Here is a 19,393-nt window from a genome sequence, read left to right on the forward strand (position 1 = left end):
AATTGAGGAAACTAAAGCACAGAGAAATTGAGACACTTTTCAAATTCACCTGCTGATACATGATGGAGCTGGATCTGAACCCGGGCATTCTGATTCCAGAGCCCCTTTCCATCATCATAATGGCTGATGCCAATTGCCCTGCATTTTTTTTCTTCTAGTAGTTAGACACAATACCTTTATTTATTTATGTGGTGCTGAGGATCAAACCCAGGGCCTCACACATGCTAGACGGGTGCTCTACCACTGAGCCACAACTCCAGCCCTTGCCCTGCATTTTCTGTCTACTAAGTGTGCCATCTTACCCACTGTGGCACCCACACAGGGAGTCTCATGCCACACACCAGTCAGATTTCCATAGTGTGTACTGGAGTGAAGACGAAGGGTGCTGTTCTTTAAGGCTCAATCTTAAGAGCCAAAGCAAAAGCTGTCACTCAACCTGTGCTTTGAATCTCTTCACTCTTCCAAGGTCACCTGGATGAGGCAGAGGGCCTTGGTCTAGGAGGCAGAAGACTTGATATTTTTATTATCTGATATTTTTTATTAATGGTCTTGAGTGCTCCACGCTGAGAAAAAAACCCTCCCCAGGTTCATGTTGGAAGTGCTTGGGGAGCGTGGCCTCTCAGAGCTTGCTGCTCTAGGTGCGGGGTCTGGGCCAGCAGTCACCATCTCTGGGGAGCTGGTTAGTATAGAATCTGGCTAAATGCTGAACGAGATGCTGCTTTCTGACAGGTTCCTTCTGTGACTCCTGTGTAAAGGGTGAGGAAACCTGGGCCAGGGCCCATGGGGTCATCATGTATACCCTACTGCCAAACTTCTCCTACCCATCCCAGGGGCACTTTTAGGAAGGCCTCTTTCACTGCTTATTTCCAGTTTAAAGCCTCTCCTCGAAAGTCTACAATCTCCTCCCCAGCGAAGTTGTCTTTCTCCTGTCCTAGATGAGCCCAGCTGCCCCACACCTACCTTCATTCATCTCCAAGTTATAAATGGATCCTCGCCTTCTCCTCGTCAGCCACCCTCACCTTGGCCTCTGAGACATGGCTAAAGTGACTGATCTGTGCACTTGCACACCCACTGATTTGTGCTCATGATTCTTACTCTCAGAGAGTAATTAAGTAGGATCCCTTTTAAATAAGCTCCCGTCACACAGAAACAGGAATGTTTACATCTCTGGCTAACTGGCAGAGTGGCTAAGGATTGTCAATTCCAGTCTCTCTTTGAGGTCACATCCATTACCAAAATTGGTCCATGTCCCTGTGTGGCTGCCTTGGCATTACCTGGTGTACCTTTCCAGAAACAGGGAATTGTTCCTGCACACAGAACCTTCTTTACTTCAAACGAACATGGATGTTTCCACCGCGCCTGTGCCCTGAATGGAAGTGGCAATTCTCAGGATTAGAATTCTGGGAGGTTAATGGAGGGGTGTCTCATTCCTTGCTCTGAGTCAGCTCCTATTATGTCCACCCAGTCCAGTCCAAAGAAATGTTATTTCTATTATCCCAGCATACATTACTTTGTAAACTAAAACCATCTCTGAGACCTTAGGAAGTCATTTACATACTTTGTTGCTAGGCTTTTTTTTTGTTTTGTTTTTGCTGAGGGAAGACAGAAAGAGAAAGAAGCTGAAGGTCAAGAAGCTGTGGGATATAGCACCTTGGCCATTACAAAGAGTAAATCACTATCTTTAAAATTTATAGTGATAAGGAATATTAAAGTTACCACCCCTTCTCCCAGGAGAAGTACATCTGCCTGTGGCCCCCTGTAAACTGAGGGTTTCCCTGGTCTCTGGGCCTGCCCACCTGGTTCACCTACAGCTCACCTCTTCCTCAGAAATGCTAACTGATATCATTTAATTCTTTTTTTGGTTCTGCCTTTTGTCAGAACTGCTCCTGAAAAAAAGCCCAATGAAAACCCACAAGCCTAAAATGATGTGTAGTCTTGGAAGATTAGAGCTCTGCAAATCTACCTGAGATGAAAATGGCTGTTAGATCCTCAAACAGCAATTACAATCAGACCACACCCACGATTAACCACCAATAGCATTTTATTTGGAAATTTCTATGTATTACATAGGTATTTACTTCCTCTCATCCCTACTCCTACCCCAAACCTCATAAAGATTAAAAAAAAAAAAAAAAAGTACAAAAATCTCTCATCCGATTTCTCTGAAGTCTTAGGTTAAAAAACATAAGCGGTGCTTTTCCTTGAGGGTGCTGCTCTGAGGAAAATGCAGTCCGTCCTGTGCTCACTACAGACTTCTTCTCCTTCTGGGGAAAAAATGGTCAATGCCTCAGCTTCCTTCTAATAAATTCCTTTCTCAATTATTAAGCATTATCATTCCTCACTTGGCACCTTCTTAGAAACTTGATTGTTGGATGCATTTTTCATTTGGCAAAAATTCAATGTGGCTTTGCGTGGGATGTTTAAGCATAAGAAACAGCAGTGTTGATGTTCTGGTTTTGAGAGGGAAAACAGAGAGACGCACACGTTCCCTGGAAGAACAAATGTAGGAGACGAAGATGGGGTGTGCAGGGTTAACAGGGCTGATAGACACTACTCGGTTTGAATTCCGTGGCTGTCAGCTACCAGAGACTGTAGTGTAGGCCAGAATATAAATCTCTTCAAGAACAAGTTTGTTTAGGCTCTGTGAGATGACACAGCCTGCTTCATTTTGTTCCAAGTGTATCAGAGCAGACATGCACAGCAAGGAGAAGTATGGGTCATCCACAGGGGGCAGAAACCTGTAAATAAACATATGGAGGCATTTCTGCGAATGCCCCGTCAGTCCAGGCACTAGGTGAAGAAAAGAGAAGCATTCTATTAAAGTACACTTCGATCCTAACTCACCCAAGGCCCCTGGCTTCTTAGAGCCAATATATTCAAGGCCAAAATTAAGCTGAGTTACATGTCACTTGGAAGCTGGTTTGATGGGGCCACTGCAGAAGACTTGGCTTTGCCTGCGAGGCAGCGAGTCTACCCAGAAGGGTATGCCTTGATGATCTTCACGTCGTCCACAGGGCGGTCCTGGGAGTTTGTTTCCACCATTCCCACTCGATTTACCATTCCTATGCCCTGGCACACTCGGCCAAAAATGGTGTGTTTGCCATCAAGCCACTGGGTGGGGGCAAGAGTCACAAAGAACTGGCTGCCATTGGTGTCTGGCCCTGCATTGGCCATTGCAAGAATTCCAGCCCCTGGAAGGAAAAAGGAAGAGAGGAAAGAGTATGAATAAGTCTCATGGCTCCAGCTGCTACACCATTCTAGGGATGCAAAGAAGCATCCCTAGAATGTTCTGGTTGTCATCACTTACTGTCCAGCCCTAGATGACCTGTCTCTCTCAAAGCTGGTGCTCTGCCCCGCACAAAGCTGGTCACTGCACTCTACTCTGATGACCTTGTCTCCCCTGTCCCCATCTACGTCCTAGCCTGGACCCTTGATGACCCCTGCTAACCCCTGGCCCATGTTACTGATTGCCTTCAGAAACCCAGCAAGGTCTTGTGTGTCTCTGAGGAAACCTTTAGTTTAGATGTCCTTTAGTCTACAACAGTGGTCTAATAGTTAAGAGTCTAGAACACTTACACCAAGACTCTGAACCACTGAGGACTCTGTGAGACGCCGTTTTATCTGTCAGAACTCTTTATGGCGCCATGCCTGGGCAGCAGCCTGGCACCACGCCACAGTGTCAGGCATTTACCTTGAATCATAGCCAAGAACCAAGCTTTCAAAATCTGCCCCCGCTTCCTAACCAGTTCAGCCAGATGATGCACTTACCAGTGAACTTCAAGTCTGGATGAAGTTCATCTTCAAACTGTTTGCCATAGATAGATGCACCACCTCGACCTGACAATTAGAAGATCAGAAATGAACCAGTCCCACAGCCCCCCTTACAGCAAGAAGGACAGCCAGAGTCCAGGGATTTGTCAAAGTACAGGGAAGAAAAGGAGCAGTTCTAGCCCCATGCTAGATACATTGCAACTACCGAATCAAGTATTAACACAGCACATTCAAATCACTGTTTTCATTCAGGTGAGACATTTCTTTTCAAAATAATAGTGTTTCCCCCTGCTTACTAAAATTAATACATGCTCACCGTCAAAAATGCAGAAAACACAACCTTATCAAAAGAAAATAGAAGTCCCCTAGAATATATTCATTTACAGATTACTCTCATTCATAATCTGACAGAGTAAGAGGTTTCCTGACATTTAACATTTTTATTAGCATTTTTGCGGAAACACCCCAAGCCCTAACCCTGTGCCCATCACTGACGCTGCCATCAATCAGCACTCTTCCCTGCCGAGCTTAGATTTGCCTATAAATCCTTACCAATCCACAACTCCAGTTAGCCATTATTGGAGGATCAGAAAAGATAGCAAGGAGTTAAAATCTGTTTGCCACCCTTAACCTAGATTATGGAAAATCAAATTCACCTAAGTTGCCAGGTGGAGTGGCACATGCCTATAATCCAAGCTACCCAGAAAGCCGAGGCAAGAGGATCACAAGTTTGAGGCTAGCCTCAGCAACTTAGCGAGACCCTGCCTCAAAATAAGAGAATCAAAAATTCATCTTTTTCAAACTTATCCAGCTTAAGGAGAAATAGGGACAATGGTAAGTGGTGATGTGGGAGAAAGGAATATTAAAATGGCAGAGTTCACTGAGGGGACAAGTAGTGTACAGTCAAGGGAAAATGAAAAAACAAAGGCCTGGGAATGATCTGCAGCAAAGCCACCATCAAATGCTATTTATACTATATTCACAAGAGCACGGTACTGCGGACACTCTAAGCTCAGTAGGTTCTTAGAGCAAAAGGATATAAATTAAATATAGTTTTCTTTTCACTTTTCTTCTCACCCCCGCCCCCATTAGGGGAACAGAACCACCTTGGGGCACTCGTCCACCAAGCTACAGCCTTAGCTCTTCCTCCTCTTTGTTTTTTTTTTTAATTTTATTTGAGACAGGGTCTTGCTATCTCTGGCCTCAAACTTGTGCTCCTCCTGCCTCAGCCTCCAGAGTAAACAGGATTATAGGTGTGCACCACTGTACACAGCAATATGGTTTTCTCAAAGGAAAACAGCCACAATGGGGGGGCAGCTTTCCCAGCCAACGTTGGTCAATTACATAGTCAACCTTATTGTACCACTGGTTCATCCAAGTTGGCCAAGCAGAACAAAATAGCCTGGAACAAAGCGAACACTGGATTTATTAGCTTTCTCTGCTTGCCTGGAAGCTAGCTCCCCTCCCTTTACAGGCAGCTATAAAAGGAGCAAGATTCTGTACCAAGTTCACCCCAGGCTCCTGGTCATGGCTGCTGGTTATGGCTGCTGCCTTTCCACAGCAAGTAAAAGACAAAAATTCTCTGCTTCACCTTTCAGGTTGTTCCACCACAGGGAGCCTGTCAAGGTCCCTGTTGGGAACAAAACACTGTTCTCATGCAAAGAAGAATGGGGTGAATCCTAACCCTCAAGGGGAAACCTCCCACCTAGCCCAAGCTTTTTCCTGGCCCTGGCCCTGGCCCTGGCAAATTACTGAACTATACCAAACTATGTAAAAATTCATCCCAAAAATTGTACCCTGCCAGTATACTTCCAAACAGCACTTATGTAACCCATGTGTTCTGGCTCATCCCCGCTTTGCTCTGCCCTAGGGCAGTCACAAGGAGTAAGGCTCTAGCCTTGAAAGTGTGAACTCTGCAAAATGATAGCTGCCAGATGAAACCTCCAGGCCACTGCCCTCTAGGAACTGAAAACCATCACCAAAAGCACCACAAACAAGAGCTGGAAGAACAGGCCAGAGAAAGTCAGAGGTGAGGATGGGGCCTTGAAGCCCTCAGGAGACAAGAATAGAGAGAATGGAGGCCCCTTCTGAATCACTAGGCCTGGTAGGACCAACTGGGACTAGCTTCGCCCCACAGCATCACTTACTCATAATCTGTTATCTTTTCATAACCCGATTCAACTCAGTAGGATTTGCAGCAAAATGTCAGAAAGACAAACAAATCCAATCCAAACATTCATCTGGGCATGTGGAGCAGGGGAGAGGCAGCAGGAGCAGGGAGTGATGACGGCAAGAGAATCTAGTCACTTCAGGTCACTTGTCCCCTGAGCATCCCCACCTCTTCCACAGACTGCTTCAATCTCTGACAAGGAAGGCAGGTACTGACCAGCTCCTTCTACAGCCAGAGGTGACCAGAAGACCCAGCTCTGACTTACTGATGTAAACAGAAATGTGCCGAGTGGAAGTTCTGAGAAAGACACAGCTTTTCTGATAGAAAACAGACATACATATTCTTTATGCTTTAGCCACAGCTCCTTCCCCATCTTCCTTCCCTGAATGCAGGGTGACATCAGGAGCAGCAGCTGCCATCTTGCAACACCAAGACAACAGTCTGAGGGGCTGGGGATGTGGCTCAAGCGGTCGCGCGCTCGCCTGGCATGCGTGCGGCCCGGGTTCGATCCTCAGCACCACGTACAAACAAAGATGTTGTATCAGCCGAGAACTAAAAAATAAATATTAAAAAATTCTCTCTCTCTCTCTCCCCCACTCTCTCTTTAAAAAAAAAAAAAAAAAAAGACAACAGTCTGAGACCCAACACCAACACATAAAAATGTCAAAGTGGAAAGCTGTGGCAAACCCGTGCCCGACAACTCTGCTTGGGCAGGTGAAATCAATGGACAAATACTCACCTCTGGACGTTTTGTTACATGAGAAATATAAAACAGCCATTGTGGTTGAGTCTTCTGTTACTTGTAGCCCAAAGCACTGCTAACCGATACATCACTTTGTTAGTAACAAAGCAGGAAGAGGAACAGACTTCTGGATCATCCCTGCAAATGCCAGGTACCTCATCTATCATGAGAAACAACGCCAGGGCTCTGCAGGAGGCTTTGAAGCTCTTACTTGCCTTTGGGGTCAGACATTCCAATTCCAGTTGTGACTATACCACTTACTATTTAACCTTAAGTACAGTAGTTAACTTTTACAAAAAAATGAGACAAGAGCGGGAGTCGTGTAATGTATAACATGAAGTAAACACAGGGTAGTATCAGTGATGACAACCCCCATCGAACCAAGGGAACCTGAGTATTTTTCACAAAAGGCAGCTGCGGTCATGATTAGTAGGACACCTTGGGCAGCAGTCTGGTGGGTGATTCCACCAGTTTTATCCTCAAAATTCTACCATTCCTTGCTGCTTGTTAAAGACAGCCTTGCTTCCTATTTTGCTGAGCAAAAGCGAGTATTCAGAAGGGAACTTTCAAGTTCCTCTGGCCTCTACCCTTTTCTTCTTTCCTGCACCACTGATTCACGGCGTGAACCAACTGTTCCCAGCACCATCCCACCACCTGCTCAGCCCCATTCACTTTGAAAAAACTGGAGAACTACGATGTCCCTCTCCTGTTATCAAATCTTCTTCTTTTAACACATCATTCCTGTCAGCATGAAACCATGTTATTGATATTTCCTATCTTAAAAATAAAACTCCCCCTCCACTATCCCATTTCCCTGGACCTGTCAGACACACTGCTGGAAAATCTGCCGACACCTGGTGTTTCCTCATCCTCTCCTCCCGCTCTCTTCTGACCAGGCTTTGTGCAGACTTGCCCCCTTCACTCCACTGAAGCTGTCCTCGCCAAGGTCACCAGTGACTTCCTGCTATGAATGCAGGAAGGGCTCCCTTGACTCGCTCCTCAGGCATCAACTGGCAGCTGATGGCCCCCTTGTTGAAATAAAGTCTTCACTAAGTTTCCAAGACTCCTGTCCTCCTGGGGTTCCTCCTTCCCCCTTTTCTCCTACAGGCCCCTTCTCTTCCCTGCTCCCTCCACCAGCGGCAGTCCCTGTGCAGACTCACCCTTCCAACTCCGGATCCCTCTCCCTTTGACTTTCCCCAATGAGCTAGTCCAATGGATGTCTCAACTGTCCCCCTCTGCCCGGTGTCTGCTTCCCTGAGGACAGCACTAACAGCTGCTATCGCCATGGTCCAAACCACAACCGCCTCTAGCTCTGATAACAAGAGCTCCCCTCAGTTCTCCTTGCTCCCCTCTTTCCTCAGAGGTCTCTTCTTCACACAGCTGGGGGATCCTTTTACAGTGAGTGCAGGGCTGGGACTGGGGCTTGAGCTCGGGCTCAGTGGTAGAGCGCCTGCCTAGCACGCGTCTGGCACTGGGTTTGATCCACAGCACCACGTTAAAAAACAAACAACAAAACAAAACAACTAAATAAAGGTACTGTGACCATCTACAACTAAAAATATTAAAAATAAATAAATAAAAATAAAATGAGTCCGATCCTGGCACTCCCCTGTTTGGGATCCTCCATCAACTCTTCTTCACACAGAGAACAAGATCCCTGTTCCCAGCTCAGCCTACAGACTCTCCAACCTCTCCACAGTCATCTCCTGCTACCACCACTGTCCTCTCTGCTCCACCCACACTGGCCCTCAGTGGTTCCTGCCAAGCACAGGAGGTGAGGCCTCAGGCTGCTGCTCCCTTTGGAGTGTCCTTGTCCCCGGCACTTAGTCTCATGGCTCACTACTTCACATATTCAGAGCTCTGCCACCTTATCAGAGAGGACTTGCCTAATCACATTATCTCAAACAGCACCTCGTCACCCTCTAGGCCAGGGGGGTTACCCTTTGGGACACTGTGTAATCTCTGGAGGCATTTTTGGTTGTCACAACTAAAAGGTACTATTGTCATCTATCCAGTGGGCAGAGGCCAGGCATGTTGCTCAACACTCTTCAGTGCTCAGGACAGACCACCATAGAGAATTATCCAGCCCAGATCAACAATGCCAAGGCGGAGAAACCCTGCTCCACCCCTTGTAGGTTTTTTTTTTTTTAATTTTTTTGGTGCTGGGGATTGAACCTGTGGCCCTGTGCATGCGAGGGAAGTACTCCACCAACTGAGCTGTAGCCTCAGCCCTCTACCCCTTGAAGTAATTATGTTTTCCATATCATCTGTCACAACCTGAAAGTATGGCATGTACTTATTCATTCATATTCTGTCTTTCCCACTAGAACGGGAGTTCCACAAGTTGTTGTATCCCCAGCAATGCCAGGCCTATGGAAAAATCTAAGACATTTGTTAAATGAATTAACAAAAATAAGTATCACACCTTTTATGAGCTCCTATTTTCTATTAAGCCTGTGCTAACCATTTTACAAACACCAGATCATTTGTTACTCACAATAACCTCAGGAGATAAGCACAACCACACTCCCCAGCTACAGATAAGAAGGCAGCAAGGTTACAGGACTTGTTTATGTCTTATGAGTGTTCATGTAAAGCCAGGATTTAAGTCCAAGTCTACCCATCTCTGCCCTTCATCTTGATACTACACTATCACATACCTCAGTTGGGTTAAACTTTTCACATATTTTTTTCTTATTTATCCCAGACTCAAGACTCTCAAATGAGCCAGGCACAGTAGCACACACCTCTGGGGAGGCTGAGGCAGGAGGATTGCAAGTTCAAGGTTAGTCTGGGCCATTTGGTGAGGTCCTGTTTCAAAATGAAAAATAATTAAAAAGGGGCTAGGGATGGAGCTCAGTGGTAAGGTGCCTCTAGATCCAATCCCCAGTACTGCAAACAAACAACAACAACAACAACAAAACCCAAACGGCCCGAGTCATGCTAGATCATCTTCTCTCCACTTCTCAGGGTTACAATTCCACACTTCCTTCAAGACCCTCTTCACAGTCCGTTCCCCTGCCCTACTAATCCCACTCCACTGCAATGGTTCCCTTATGAATTATTCCTACCTGCTGCATACACATAATCCATACCAGGCCACCCTAACATTTGCATATTAATTATATTGCTACCTTCTAGTTATTTCTTACAATGCATAGCTTGTTTCCTGGCAGGCCTGGGAGCTCTGCAAGGGAAAAAAAGCCGTGGTTTCTAATGCTTAAGCACTCCTCACAGGCCCTGGAATAGCACAGGACACCCCGCAGACTCAGCAAATATTCATCAAATGAATAAAACTAACAGTGAGCTCACTGTTCAACAGGATAAATTTCAGGTGTTCCTGGGGCTACTAGGAAGAGAGATGAAATCAGTGCAAGGGTGATGCACAGGATAATCAGCATATAATTAATCATCAAATCACAGCAGCTGGCGAGCACCTTGGGCCCAAGTGCTGAACATCAAGACCTCAAGGATGTTAAGCCTAAAGGGGAGGACAGGAAGAGGTTAGTAGAAAGAGGTAAAAGGCACACAGAGGGCTAAGAAAGTGCTAACACGGAGGTATCTTAATATGAGCATCTGAAGGCAGAAAAAGGAAATGAAGCAAGAAGTCAAAGGGTATTTGAGAAAGCATCTGGGAAAGATGTATCAGAAGAAGACTGTGGAAAAAATGGTTCCAGGGTAGCCAAACAGGACAGCTGAAATGGCACACCAAATTACTGAAGATCCCAGGATGCCACACACCATCCGAGATGTTTAGCAAAAAATGTGTCACCTACTCAGCAAGCAGGCATGATCCAGTGACCCAGGAAGGCCTACCTTCTGTTTGTTTTTTATCACAGACCTTCTGGCAGCTGCTCAAACACTCATTATACTTGAGGCTGGATGCAGTTATTTGGAAATCTTCTTGTGATTCAATTTCATTAAAATTGTATCATGGAAATGTGACATTAGGAAGGATCGAAAACCAAGTACAAAAATACAGGGAAGCTCTGGCATCAGCAACTCGTGTCTGAGTCATTTCCGATTCTTATACACTAACTACAGACTTCTCAGTTCATTGGTGTTATGAGTTAAAATTCATTTCATTATCGAAATGCGAGGAAGAGAGGAAGAAGACAGGAAGAGGTCACTGAGGTACTGGCAGAACGTTTTCAGACAAAGTGGACTGAGGGAGGATTAGACCCTGCCTCCACTCAATAGCCAGAGAAGGGAACAGAGAATGATGAAAATTTAAAAATCCAAAAGTTCACCAGCATCAGCCAAATAAAGAAAATAATCATTCTAAAAATTCTAAAAAGAGTCAGCCAAGAAAAGAAATAGAAGACTCTCCTACCTGCACTACCTAAGGTCATAACAGGAAAGGAGTGTCCTCCTGAGAATTCCCACAGGTACCCTCCAACTCTGAGAAGCCAGCAGAGGGAATGAGCCAGTGACCCCAACACAGCGCGGCACAGCCCTGGAGGGCAGTCGCCCACACACACCTCTGGGGAGGCTGAGGCAGGAGGATTGTAAGTTCAAGGTTAGTCTGGGCCATTTGGTGAGGTCCTGTTTCAACCAGGATGTGGTGGGCAACCAGGGCCGGCCACCTTCTAGGGCACTTGAGGGATGGATGAGTCAGAGTTGGAGTGGAGGCAGAAGGTCACCACTGGCTGGTAGAGAAAGCCCTGGGACAGGGTTGGGGGAGTCTGAAAGGCAGAACAGAGGCAAGCCCTTCCACAAGAGGCTCCCCAACGCTCTTCGGGCTAGGAGAAGATGGAGACGAGCACCCTAGCATTTGGAGTGGGGGAAACACCTGGCCCACATATATGGGGAGAATGACCAGGAAACTCCACTTACACTGTCCCTGAGCAGAGGAAGGCAGGCCCAACACAGGTGCGAAAATTAACCTGGAAAGAACCGGCACAGAAACTGCAAACAACCACAACAAATGGGAGGACAGAAAGAGGGAAGGGAGGAAGGACAAAATACCTCAGGAACTAAGCGTGGGAGAAAATGTCCTGAGAAGTGGCTTCTCTATGGCTGTCTCAAGATACAATGATTCAGTAGGAATGAGAGTCGAATAAAACGAAAGCTCAAAGAGAAGACAACAAATCACAGAGTAAGGTGAAAGATGGCAGCGCTAAGGACACAAATTGAGATCCAAATGGTACCAATAAAGAGGTAATAAATAAATTAGAGCAGCAAAGAACAGACATGACTGAAAACTGAGTGAGGCAGAGTGAGGGTTTGGGACTCTTTTAGTAAAGGCAGCACAGAAAGGGAAAAGCCATCTTTTTCCCACAAAAGAAATGTGAGGGCTGGGGCTCAGCGGTAGAGCGCTCTCCTAGCACGTGGGAGGCCCTGGGTTCCATCCTCAGCACCACCTAAAAATAAATAAATAAAATAAAGGTATTGTGTCTATCTCTAAAAATATATACATATTAAAAAGAAAAAAGAAATTTCCCTTTGAATCAAAGGAAGGAGTAAATCTGGCCTCAGAATTTTCCAAAACTGTGCTCAAACCCAGAAGGCAATGGATCAGAATTGTCTGAAAAGATCTAAGGCAATGAATGTGGCCCAAGAATAATACTATACCTAGTCATGGTCTTTTTCAAGTATAAAGGGAATAGGCAGAAATTCACAAACAACTGGGGGAAGTAAGGCCTGAAATCCCAGTGACTCTGGGAGGTTGAGAGAGGCTGAGGTAGGACGGAAAGTTTACGGCCAGCCTTAGCAACTTAGTGAGATGTCTCAAAATAAAAACTTAAAAAGGTTGGGATATAGCTCAGTGGTAAACCACCCCTGGGTTCAATCCCTGTACCGAAATAAATACAGAAAATTCTCAAACAGAAGCCAATTAAAAAATATAATACCCTCCAGCTCTTGCAATAAAAACCAATAGATAAGAAATCTTGCTGGGTGGGTGCCATAAAGCCCATAATCTCAGCAGTTTAGGAGGCTGAGGCAGGAGAATCACAAGTTCAAAGCCACCCTTAGCAATTTAGGGAGACCCAGTCTCAAAATTTAAAAAAGAAAAGAAAAAAAGACACAAAATCCTTTCCTCTAGCACATGTGAAGATATCAAAGTGGTGGGCACAGAACCCCTGAAATAGAATGCACACTGTAGCTGTGTTACAGTATAGAAAACAAAATAAAACTATCAACAAAAATTAGGAATAAGAAACTTTTAATTACTAATTGCCTCATCCTTCATAGAGGAAGTCAGTTTTTTTTTTAGTTAAAAAAAATATAGTTAAATATATACAAAATTAAAAGAAACAAAATCAAATATACACAAAATTACATATACCACTATTTGTTTTAAAAATAGTATACAGATGGTGTTCATACATGAAGGCTGAGTAGGAATGATGTCAGTAGAACAGGGACATAGGACATCGCCTTGGTTCACGTGCAACAGGATGCAGGATACACTCCCCAGCTGCGCCCAGCTGCATGCCACATGCCCAAGAGGGAGGCAGTACTGCACTCCACCATCTCCCAACCGCCGCAGCATGGCCACAAGCTCAGGTATGCTCCCAGAGGAAGAGCCAGGGACATTACATGTGTGGCCCTGAACTAAGAGGGACTTAAACCATTACACTGTCATGGTTAAAAAAAAAAAGCATAAAGAAATATCCCATTCTCTTGAAATTATCTATGCTAAATGGTTATCCATTCATCCTTTGTTTTTTGGTGCAGGGGACTGAACCTAGGGCCTTGAGCAAGTGCTCCATCACTAAGCTACAGACCCAGCCTTCCCTGCATACTCCTAACTAGATATCTGAAAAGAAAGCCAACAGTGCGCATTTCTCAGCAGAAGGATATTGGGAGATAAGCCAATAGTGGTTAGAAAGTTTTAGGAGCTTTGCTTTTGAGCAATTTTTCTTTTTTTCCTGTGTATTTTTAAAAAATATTTATTATTTAGTTATAGTTGGACACAATACCTTTATATTATTTATGTATTTATTTATATGCGGGGCTGAGGATTGAACCCAGGGCCTTGCACGTGCTAGGCGAGCACTCTACCGCTGAGCCACAACCCCAGTCCCATGTATTTTGTATTTTTGAAATGTGTCCATGTACATTGAAAAAAGGTTAGTTCTGACCATAAAGGACAATTAAGAATGGCAAAGAATAATAAGAGTGAGACAAGATTCTGCACAGAGAAAACCAAGACTGTTTAAAGGCAAAAGAACAGGAATTAGCAGACAACAAGCAAATTGAGAAGCAAAGGTTTTGGAATGAGTAAGCATTCCACCCGTTTCACTAATAAAGCCCACTTAAAATCCAGAAGTTCCAAATTCATATCTTTATGGCAGCTCTTTCCTTGGGACTCCAAATTCATATCCAACTACTTATTCAACATTCCCAAAGATTATTGAGTATTTCAAATAGAATGTGTCCAAAACTAAATTCTTGATCTTTCTCCTCCAAATCTGCTTCTCTACCAGCCTGCTCCATTTCCCTATTCAGGTTAAAATCTTTGAAGTCATCCTTGACCATTTCCTTCTCTCACACCACTTGTCCAATCTGTCAACAAATTCCATCAGCTCTATCTAAAACTAACCTGAATCCAGCTAGGCACAGTGGCACACTCCTGTAGTCGGCAGAGACTTAGAAGGCTGAGGAGGATTACAAGTTTGAGGCCAGCCTCAGCAACTAAGGGAGGCCCTAAGCAACTTAGTGAGATCCTGTTTCAAAATAAAAATTTAAAAAATTAAAAATAAATAAGTAATAAAAAGGATTGGGGTATGGCTCAGTGGTAAAGTACCCCTGGGTTCAATCTCTAGTATCAACCTCCCCACAAAAACAAACAAAAAGAAGCCTGAATCCAATGACTTTTCACCACCTGATCTATTAACAGCCTACTTCAACCATGTATTTGTAGACAGCAAACTCCTAACTGATCTTGCCTCCAATTCTTTTCCTTTCATCTGTTCTCCAGAGTGGTCCTTTTAAAATGTAGGTCAGATCATGTCATTCCTTTACTCAACTCTAAAACGGTTCCTATTTTACTCAAAATAAAACCCAAAGTCTCTACCAGGCTCTACAAGGTCTACATAGACTCCTGCCTCAGGGGCCCTGCACCTGCTCTTCAATTCACCCAGAATTTTTCTCTCCTATCCCAAGGTTCATTCTCTTTCTTCCTTCAGATCTCTGCTCCAATAACATCTCAAATCTTTAACTGTTTCACTAAAATTGTATGCCCATACTCCTTTCCCAGTTCATTGAGAGCAGGAACTCTTCTCTTTATTCACAGCTACCTCACCACAGCTAGAAAAGCATCTGACACAAAGCAGGAGCTCAATACCCAACGAAAGAGCCAATGAAGGAACCCAATATTTCACTCTTTTCAACACACTGTATATCTTTTTTAAAATTTTAACTTTTGATTGATCAGACTGCTCTACGCGTCACTACAGTCGAGGCAAATATTATCTGCTCTTGCTGAAAAACACACAGAAGGTATGAAAACTATCATACCCAGGAGTCAAAACTAGTTTCTGGTCAATTCCACATTTGTTTGGGGAAGGCAGGAATTGTCACGAAAATCAATCAACCCAGACCCACATAAATGGGAAAGAAAACCCTGGCTGCCTTAGCACTCAGTTATGAGAGAAAGACCCAGAAACTAACGTTAGCTTCACTGTACCTGTCCCTGTTGGGTCACCGCCCTGGATCATGAAATCTTTGATGATTCTGTGGAATTTGGTGCCATTGTAGTAACCCCGACGAGCCAACTCAGCAAAGTTCTTACAGGTCTTCGGAGCGTGCTTCCAGTACAGCTCCAGGACAATGATTCCCATGCTGCAGGGAAAAGGACAACACAATGCCAGTCCAGCACAAGATCACAAGCCAGGTGTGGCGGCACACAACTGGAATCCCAGTGATTGGGAGACAGAGGCAGAAGGACTGCAAGTTCAAGGCCAGCCTCAACAACTTAGCAAGGCCTGTCTCAAAATAAAAAATAAAAAGGGCTAGCGATGTGACTTACTGCTTGAGCACCCCAGGTCCAATCCTTGGAATGAAAATAATAATAATAATAACAACAACAACAATAGGAAGGGGCTGGGGTTGTAGCTCAGTGGTAGAGCACTTGCCTCACATGTGTGAGACCCTGGGTTCCATCCCTAGCACCACATAAACAAATAAAAATAAAGATATTGTGTCCATTTATAACCAAAAAAGTATTAAAAAAAAAAAAAGGAAGAAGAGGAGGAGGAGGAAGAAGAGGAGGAAGAAGAAGAAGGAAAAAACCCAAGATCATGGCCAACAGAATATCATGGAGCTGCTCTAGGATTCTTGTATTTTGGGAACGTGGGATTGAACTCAGGGGCACTAGAGCACTTGACCACATCCCCAGCCCTTTATATATTTTATTTGAGACATGGTCTCACTGAGTTGCTTAGCACCTCACTTTTTTTTTTGGTACCGGGGGTTGAACTTGGGGTACTCAACCACTGAGCCACATCCCCAGGGTCTCACTGAGGCTGGCTTTGAACTTTCGATTCTCCTGTCTCAGCCTTGCTGGGATTACAGGCATGCACCATTGTGCCTGGCAAGGATTCTTGATTTTCAATCTTGTAAGTCATGAAAATTGTGATAACCACAAGATTTCATACTCAAACACAAAAACACAAATGCAAATAACACAAACACAGATGATCTCCTTTTAATAAAATATGCTGGGATTTCTGGTACTTCTTTTAGGAAAAAAAAATCTTGTACTTAATTTGTAAATTCTGTTAAAATGACATTAAATTATGGTGAGTTCAGATTTACTTATATTTGCCTAAGTTTCTGCAGGAAGACACCATGTTTAGGCCACCATGCCCAGCCTAAATTTTCCTATTTTTGATCCACATGAATAGATCACCTACCTTAATTTCTTTTAGTAGAAAAATAAAACTGGGCATGGTGGTGCACACCTGTAATTCCAGCTACTCCAGAGGCTAAGGCAGGAGGATCCAAGTACAAGGCCAGCCTTGCCAACTATGCAAGACCCTGCTCAAAAAAATAAAAAGGTTTGGAATGGTAGAGGGCTTGCCTACCATGTGCAAGGCCCTAGGTTCAATCTCAGCAACATACACACACACACAAAGGTATAGTCTGTGTGTTTGGGAGGGCATAAAGTGAACACAAAACCTGATGACTTCAAACCTTTGCACCTACCCAATGTGATAAATGCTTTTTCTCCTCCCCAGTATTCCTAAGGATAAGGAAGGTAGGAAAGGAGTCTTCTCCTACACATCATTACCCACCCAGACTTTTCTCCAAGAAAACTTATAAAAGCTCCTAAGGTTATAATATGTTCAAAGATGTTCATTTTAGTATTTGTCCTAGCAAACAAACAGAAGCAACTTAAATGTCCCTGAAAAATTACTAAAATATGGAACTATCCATACTATGGAAAACTACATGTTGTCACTGAGAAAAAAAAAAATTACTGAAAAAAATATATGACCTATGGCCCCAATTTTGTTAAGAGGATAAAACACAGAGATAATTATACATACATTAAAAAAGATCTGGAGCCACGTGGGTGGTAGCAGACCCCTGTAATCCCAGGGACTGGGGAGGCTGAGACAGGAGAATCACAAGTTCAAGACCAGCCTCAGCAACTTAATGAGGCCACAAGCAACTTTGTGAGACCCTGTCTCAAAATAAAAAATAAAAAGGGCTGGGGATGTGACTGAGAAGTAAAGTGCCCCCTGGGTTCAATCCCCAGGGCCCCTCCCCCCAAAATCTGGACAGTTATTTAACAGTTAATGGGGGGGGAGGATGACTTTTACTCCTTTTTATACCCCTACTTTGCTTAGATTGAATTTTCAACATATTCTGCAATTAAAAAAAAATAGTGACGAGAGACTTAAATTACAAGTTGGGGCCTGCATAAAGTAAAATTTTGGCATATAAGATGAAGGAAAAAGATGGTCAGTGCAAAAACACTACCAGCAAATACAGAGGGGTGTAGAAAGAACTCTGCTCTGGTTGAAAGTAGTGGAGAGACAGTATCAGGCAGGGACCTTGGTTGGCCCCCTGGCGGCTGATGGGGGAACAGCAGGTAGGCAAGGGCCATATGAAAAAAAAGCCAGACGAGAAAGTTTTTATGCTCTCTCAGCAGCAAGACGTTATTTAGAGTTTTTGAGAAGGATCCCTCGTCCTACTTTGGAAAGATCACTGAGTTTCTTCCAAAGAGGCAAAGGAACGAATGGGGCTAAAGAACCTAGCATGTGAGGCAAGAGGACCAGGATCCAAATGAGGTGCCCTCCACTTAATAGCTGTGTAGCTTGGATCTAATCTAAACTGTAGGAGAATTAAACTAAAATGTGATGGCACACATCAGAGGCATGGCACAAGCGGGTTGGTGCTTAATCATACTGTTACCACCTCACTCTCTGATAGTGGGAAAAACGTGCTTCCTGTGCTTTCATAGTAATTTGTTCACACCACCGTGCAACGTGTCACGTAAGGTCTTACTGTAACTTCCTAAAGTCAGGGATGCGTCTTATCCACCTCTGTATTCCCAGATTCCAGATCCTACCTGCCTGGCCTGAGGGCTCAATCCACTTTGTTGAGTGAATGAATGAATGAATGAATGAGTGAATGAGGAATGAGGTGGAAGGAGGACGAGAACCAGCAGCTGTCTCCGAAGTACCGGGGATCAAACCCACAGCGTGAGCCCGTGCAGCGCTGGGCGCAGGCGTGGCGGTCCCCTGTCCGCCCTCAGTGGTCTTCACCGCCGCCGCTTCCCGCTCTTTGACGTGAAGCCTGGCCTCTTGGGGCAGAGCGCGGGAAACCGCGCTCAAGGCGAGGCCCGGACTCCGCGTCGCCTCCGCCAGTCCAGCCGCAGGGACCGACCCCCGCCCTCTCACCTGGTCTCCAAGTAAACGTTGGGCGGCTGCCAGGAGTCTGGGGGAATGGCCGCCATAACGAAGCCGGCGGACTCCTCCTCTAGCAATTGCTACTTCCGGCGATTTGCTCGGGACCCGCTGCTGCTGCGCACACTTCCGGCCCCCACTGCTCAACCCTTTGGATTCCAGGATTTAGGCGAATGGGACAAGGAAGAGGAAGAACTCTTTTTCCAAGTTTGGGGTACCAGGCGAAAAGTGGCTGGGCGGAAGCAGGAAGAAAAGTGCAGGTTCCATTAGAGGCGACCTCCAAACGAGAGACCGCGCCACTCTCCGCACGACCTCGTTGGTCCTTTTAGGCAGGGAAGGCGGGGCCTTCGAGTCTTCACTCTGATTGGAAGGATATCCTAACACTCAAGATGTCTGTTTTGTTCCAGGGATTGAACCCGGGGTCGCTTAACCACTGAGCCACATTCCCAGAACTTTTTGATTTATTTTGAGACAATTGCACATTGCAAATGCAAGTTGCGTAGTGCCTCCCCAAGTTGCTGAAGCCGGCTTTGAACTTGTGATCCTCTTGCCTCAGCCGCTGGGATTAGAGGCGAGCGCCACCGCACCCGGCCTCAATTTGAAGAATTTCTTAGTCCCATAATTGGCCAGGGAAGAACAGGAGATGAAAAACGAAAGGAAATAGAATTGAGAGATCCTAGTGACAAACTACCACAAGGAGCTGTGCGATTTCCCCAGTTTTTGCACTTTGTTGTCTCATCTCCACAAAGGAATCCTGTAGCTAGTATTATTTCCATTTTTCAGATGTGAAAGCTTACAGCAGTTAAATGACTTATTTTTCCACAGCCATACAACAAATCTGAGTCT

General features: G+C 44.9%; 1 protein-coding gene across 2 annotated transcripts; it reads right to left on the minus strand.

Annotated features, from left to right (window-relative positions):
- Positions 1–2,023: 2,023 nt before the first annotated feature.
- On the minus strand, positions 2,024–19,043 carry Ppil1 (peptidylprolyl isomerase like 1). 2 transcript variants are annotated; one of them, XM_015487659.2, is made up of 4 exons: positions 18,542–18,888; positions 15,319–15,473; positions 3,769–3,837; positions 2,024–3,191 (listed from the first exon to the last, which is right to left on the minus strand). In XM_015487659.2, the coding sequence occupies exons 1-4, from the start codon at positions 18,595–18,597 to the stop codon at positions 2,971–2,973; spliced, it is 501 nt and encodes a 166-aa protein (XP_015343145.1). In that variant the 5' UTR covers positions 18,598–18,888; the 3' UTR covers positions 2,024–2,970. The 2 variants fall into 2 exon arrangements, with proteins under 2 accessions (XP_015343145.1, XP_048661170.1); XM_048805213.1 differs by lacking the exon at positions 3,769–3,837 and having other exon boundaries at positions 18,542–19,043.
- Positions 19,044–19,393: the final 350 nt, after the last annotated feature.

The sequence above is a fragment of the Marmota marmota genome, unplaced genomic scaffold, assembly GCF_001458135.2.
Source record: "Marmota marmota marmota unplaced genomic scaffold, marMar, whole genome shotgun sequence".
Lineage (NCBI taxonomy): Eukaryota > Metazoa > Chordata > Mammalia > Rodentia > Sciuridae > Marmota > Marmota marmota.